Source organism: Chlorella variabilis (assembly GCF_000147415.1).
Source record: "Chlorella variabilis unplaced genomic scaffold CHLNCscaffold_32, whole genome shotgun sequence".
Taxonomy (NCBI): domain Eukaryota; kingdom Viridiplantae; phylum Chlorophyta; class Trebouxiophyceae; order Chlorellales; family Chlorellaceae; genus Chlorella; species Chlorella variabilis.
The window spans coordinates 149,562-153,847 of record NW_005435056.1 but is presented as its reverse complement, the minus strand read 5'-3'; the positions used below and the strand labels follow the sequence as shown (position 1 = coordinate 153,847).

The following is a 4,286-nucleotide window of genomic DNA, read 5'->3' as shown; positions in this document are numbered from 1 at the left end:
GTGAGCCAGAGGGTGCCAAAGGCCTGCCCCCGGCTGCTGCTGTGGTAGTAGTCCGCGGTCAGCGACTGCACGTTGGGGATGACTAGGGCCAGGCCTGCGGGGGTGGTGGTGGTGGTGGTGAGTGGGTGGGTGGGTGGGTGGGTGGAAGAGGGTGGGAGTGGTCAATGCGGGGACGCGCATGGCCTCGACTTTGAATGGGCTGGCAAGCAAGGGGATGCCAGAAATGCTGGCGAGCAGCGCGGCCATGTGCCCATCCGCCTGCAGCCTCCCTGGGCCCACGCACCGACGCCGTTCATGGCACAGATGGGCATGGCGACATACAACCGGGTGGTGCAGGCAAAGAGGGCGGTCATTGTGGCCCACAGCCAGCACCCCGCCGCTATCACCGTGCCGCGCGGCATGAAGTGGCCTGCAGGCGCAGCAGCAGCGGTCGCGTGTGTGGGGGCACAGGCACGGCTGGGCTGGCAGGCATTCTGGCGCGCACGCGGGGGCTGGCGGCCGCACCTGCCACGCCGCCCAGCGGGCTCGACAGCGCCTGCATCATCGCCCGTCCCAGCGTGATGGCCCCCAGCTGCTTGGGGGTGGCGTTGAAGGATGCGCCCACCCAGTTGTACACGGCAGGCAGGATTTGCTCGTCGCACTGCAGCCAGGCACGTGATGTGGGGAAGTTGGGCCCACACCCGGTGCGGCGGACCGACCGAGGCGGCGGGAGGGCGGTGGCGGTGGCGGGTGCGCCTGCTGGTCCTTGCGGCTTCCGGCGTACCCCTACAGCTTTGCTTACATCGCGATGCTGCGGCGAACAACGTCCCGCCCAAGCTGGACAGAGCGCGCTGCTCAAAGGGCACAAACCCGACTGACCTTCTCTAATATGCTCGCTATGTTGATCAGGAACACGCTCCTGAGCCTATAATCATGCAGGCTCTCGCTCCAGGAAAAGGGGCGGGGTTTGCCCCTGTCCTCGCCCAAGCCCGCCATCGCCCTCTCCTCTGCCTTTTCCACCTCTAAGGCATGTTGCTGTAGCATGGACACAAGCGAGAAGGAGCACAAAGCGGAAACAGGGACCCAGCTTCATCATGTCGAGGCGATGCGCCGCCGCGCGCACCTGGCGCTGTCCCACCTCGCACCGGGCCGCAGTCAAAGTCACAGGGGAGTTGAGCATGCTTGGAAGGAGGCACAGCAGTCAATCAACAAGTTCAGGCCTACTCTGCAGGCCGCCAGGGCGTGGCCACCAGTGCCACCGGCGCCCTGAGCGCCTTCATTGCGGCGGCCGCCTTGGCCGGCTTGTCCGCCCTGATGGTCGGAATGTGGAGGGCGCCTTCCAGCTGCTCTCCCTCTCTATCCTCTCCAGCTGCAGCCTGTGCGGCCTGGCGCCGCCTGTGCCGCCGCCTCCAGCCACGCACCACCAGCACTCCCAGCAGCACAGCCACGAGCACAGCGCCCGCCGCCACCCCTCCAATCAGGGCTGCGGAATTGCCCTTGGCTGCCGGACTTGGAGGGGGATCTGGTGCCTGGGAGGCCAGCGCTTGGTCTGGCGGCGCTGTGAGCGGGCTGAGCCACTGCATGCTGGGCGCCTCCGCTGGGGCACCTGCCGGGGCAGGCAGGGGCTCAAGGAAGACGCTTTCGGGTGGGCCGCTGAAGGCCCACACCTCTGGAGCAGGCGCTGGTGCCGGAGTGAGCGCCAGTGGGAGCGGAGGCGGCGGTGGAGGAGGCGGCGGCGGCGGGCGACGGCTGGGCGGGCTGGCCGCTGGCACGGCTGGTGGAGGCGGGGATGGTGGAGGCGGCCGATTTGGTTGCGCCACGGTTGGGGGCGGAGTTGGAGGTGGCGGAGAGGCAGCGGTTGTTGGGGGTGGCGACGGTGGTGGAGAGGCGGCTGGTGGGGGGTGGGGGTGGCATGAGCACAGGCGCTGGTGGTGGCACTACCGGTGGGGCTAACTCTGGCGGAGGTGCCATCGCTGGTGGAGGAGACGAGGTGAATGTTGACGGGTCAGGGGAGGGCACTGGCTCCGGTGAGGTGCTGGCGCCGCTGCCGCTCCAGTTGCCGAGTGGCGCCTGGAAAGGATTCGCCCAGCCGCCGCGGGCCCACAGCGCGTTGCACGCGCTGCACTCCAGCTGCACGCTGGCAGTCTGCGTGCCGTTGCGCTGCAGGTCCAGCTGCGCATAGGAGCTGTTCTGCAAGCAGCGGGCATTGTTCGCGGTGCAAGGCGCCTGTCTGCAGCTGTCGGCATGCCCTGCTGCCGCATGCAGGCCCCAGCTGGTGATGCCAGCATCGGTTCTGACACAGCCGTTGACGCGCAGGCGGCCCCAAGCCGCTCCCTTACCCTGTAATCAGACATGGCCAGGGTGGCGGCCCCGATGAAGTCATCGCTAGCGGCTGGCAGCACCGTGGGCTTGGCGGGGTCGCACCCCTCCCCGCCGTCGCACTCCCATATCTGACACACCAGTGCGTCGCCAGCCTCCAGTGGCCAGGCGCCAAGGTCATACTGGAGGGGGACGTACCTGCGGGGAGCGGCCCAGCCAGCGCAGGGTGGAGGGAGGCGGACAGGAACCGATGCGGTGCGGCGGCAGCAGCGTGCGGGGGTGGGCAGCAGCGCGCACACCAGATCAGGGCTGTCTTGACGATGGGTAGGTGGCGGAAGAGGCTCCATTGTTCTGCTGAGTACCAAGCTGAGTAGCAAAGCAGGGACATCTCGGCCTGTGGGCCTAGCCCTGTGACACAGGAGGGTGGTGCATGCCGTAAGGTGTGTCGGTAGGCAGGTGAGGGGGCCAGCGGCGCCGCCCTTACACGAGTCGACCAGGCCGATGCCTAAAACACTCGCGCCGGGATCTATCCAGCTGGCGCTCTCGGTGAATCGGGCAGCGGACACAGTGAGCGAACGCTGCGGAGAGACTGAAGCAGCACGGATGGCCATCGAGGACAGGAACAGGAATAGCAACCGGTAGGCCGAAGCGCCCATCCTGCTGATTTTCCAAGTCGATTCTCCCCCGCTGGGCGACGCAGGAGACAGGGCGTGCTCCCCCCTCGGGGTTGTCGAGGTTGCGTTTTGCCTCACAGCGAGCAGGGAGCTAGCAGGGAATGAATATTGGCAGTAGCAAGCCAAGAAAAGACAGCAGAAAAAGCACAGAAGTGAATGCTGCAGAGGGTGCATCATGCCGGGCCGCCACGCGGGCGGCCCGCCCACAGGCGGTGTCATTCCTTCGCTCGGTGGCTGCTGCACTAGGCCGGGCAGAGGCCCATGCCGCAGCCGGCTGCTGCTGCCGCCGCCAAGGATTCCGGCGTGATACCGCCAAGGGGTCCAGCGTGCTGCGGGTGGGCCCCAGCGCAGCCGCCTGCTCACACCGCCGCCAGCGCCGGCGCCTGCTTGCTGATCCAGTCGCTGAACCGCTGCTGCCGCGCCGCCTTGTCCATGCCCGCCTTCTTCCCCCGCTTGCGATGGAAGAAGTCCTCGGTGCCCAGCACGTAGGCAATCTGCGGGTGACAGGGCGGGGCGGCAGGGCAGGTGGGCAATCTGGGCAACAGCTGCGTGTTGGGGTTGGCAGCAAGCGCAGGCAGCCGGCGGGCAGCTGTAGCCCGCCATCGCGCGCCGAGAGCAGCCCACCCGCAGCGCCTCGCTGCCTTGCCCACACTGCGCAGCACCGCACGCAGCGCCCCGCCGCCCCCGCAGGTTCCCCACCTTTTTGATCTTCTGCTGCATGTTGGACAGCTTGCACTCGAGGCCGTTGACCATGCGCACGTCATCGTACACGGCCGCCGCCGCCGCCTCCAGCCCGCCCGCCGCCGGCAGGTTGCGCGCCAGGCACACCTTGGTGCCCGCCTCCTCCTCCTCCTCCGCCGGCGGCGCCGCCGAGGCTGCCGGCGCCTGGCTGCTGTCGATGAAGGCCGCCACATAGTCGTGGAAGGCGGGGTCGAGGATGCCTGCAGGGGCGAGGCGGGGAGACGGGGAGGCATGGTGGGTGCCAGTGGGTGCGGGTGTGGCAGGGCCCTTGCAGGCGCGGCGCCGGCAGCCCGTGCGCCGCCGTGGCCGCCCGCCAGCACTGGCGCTGGCGTCCTGCCTACCCCTCCCACACACCACCCGTGTCCCTGGGCCCCACCTGGCGGCGCGTCCATCTTGTCCGCATCCAGCAGCTGCACGGTCAGCGAGCGGTCGGGCAGGTGCTCAAAGCGGAAGCAGGCGTCGCCCTGCAGCAGCACATGCGCGTTGGCGTGGTACACGGCGTCGTGACCTGCGGTACAGGCGGTACAGGTGGGGGCCAGGGTCAGGGACCAGGAGTCTGCAGGGTCTGCAGGG

The 4,286-nt window shown here is 68.5% G+C and overlaps 2 protein-coding genes across 2 annotated transcripts in view; both read right to left on the bottom strand.

Annotated features, from left to right (window-relative positions):
- CHLNCDRAFT_141208 (hypothetical protein) overlaps positions 1-975 on the bottom strand; it is a gene marked incomplete at both ends in the record, with an annotated part of 3,326 nt that extends 2,351 nt beyond the window's left edge. Inside the window, 4 exons of the mRNA XM_005843259.1 lie at positions 67-94; positions 284-409; positions 505-640; positions 859-975. Coding sequence (XP_005843321.1) covers positions 67-94; positions 284-409; positions 505-640; positions 859-975 — 407 coding nt within the window. The remainder of the gene's footprint in view (positions 1-66; positions 95-283; positions 410-504; positions 641-858) is intronic.
- Positions 976-1,199: 224 nt separating this feature from the next.
- The window catches only part of CHLNCDRAFT_141207 (hypothetical protein), a gene marked incomplete at both ends in the record, with an annotated part of 5,631 nt that continues 2,544 nt past the window's right edge, over positions 1,200-4,286 (bottom strand). Inside the window, 7 exons of the mRNA XM_005843258.1 lie at positions 1,200-1,585; positions 1,647-1,870; positions 2,084-2,169; positions 2,319-2,496; positions 3,336-3,466; positions 3,672-3,913; positions 4,090-4,221. Of these exons, the coding sequence (XP_005843320.1) occupies positions 1,200-1,585; positions 1,647-1,870; positions 2,084-2,169; positions 2,319-2,496; positions 3,336-3,466; positions 3,672-3,913; positions 4,090-4,221 (1,379 nt within the window). The remainder of the gene's footprint in view (positions 1,586-1,646; positions 1,871-2,083; positions 2,170-2,318; positions 2,497-3,335; positions 3,467-3,671; positions 3,914-4,089; positions 4,222-4,286) is intronic.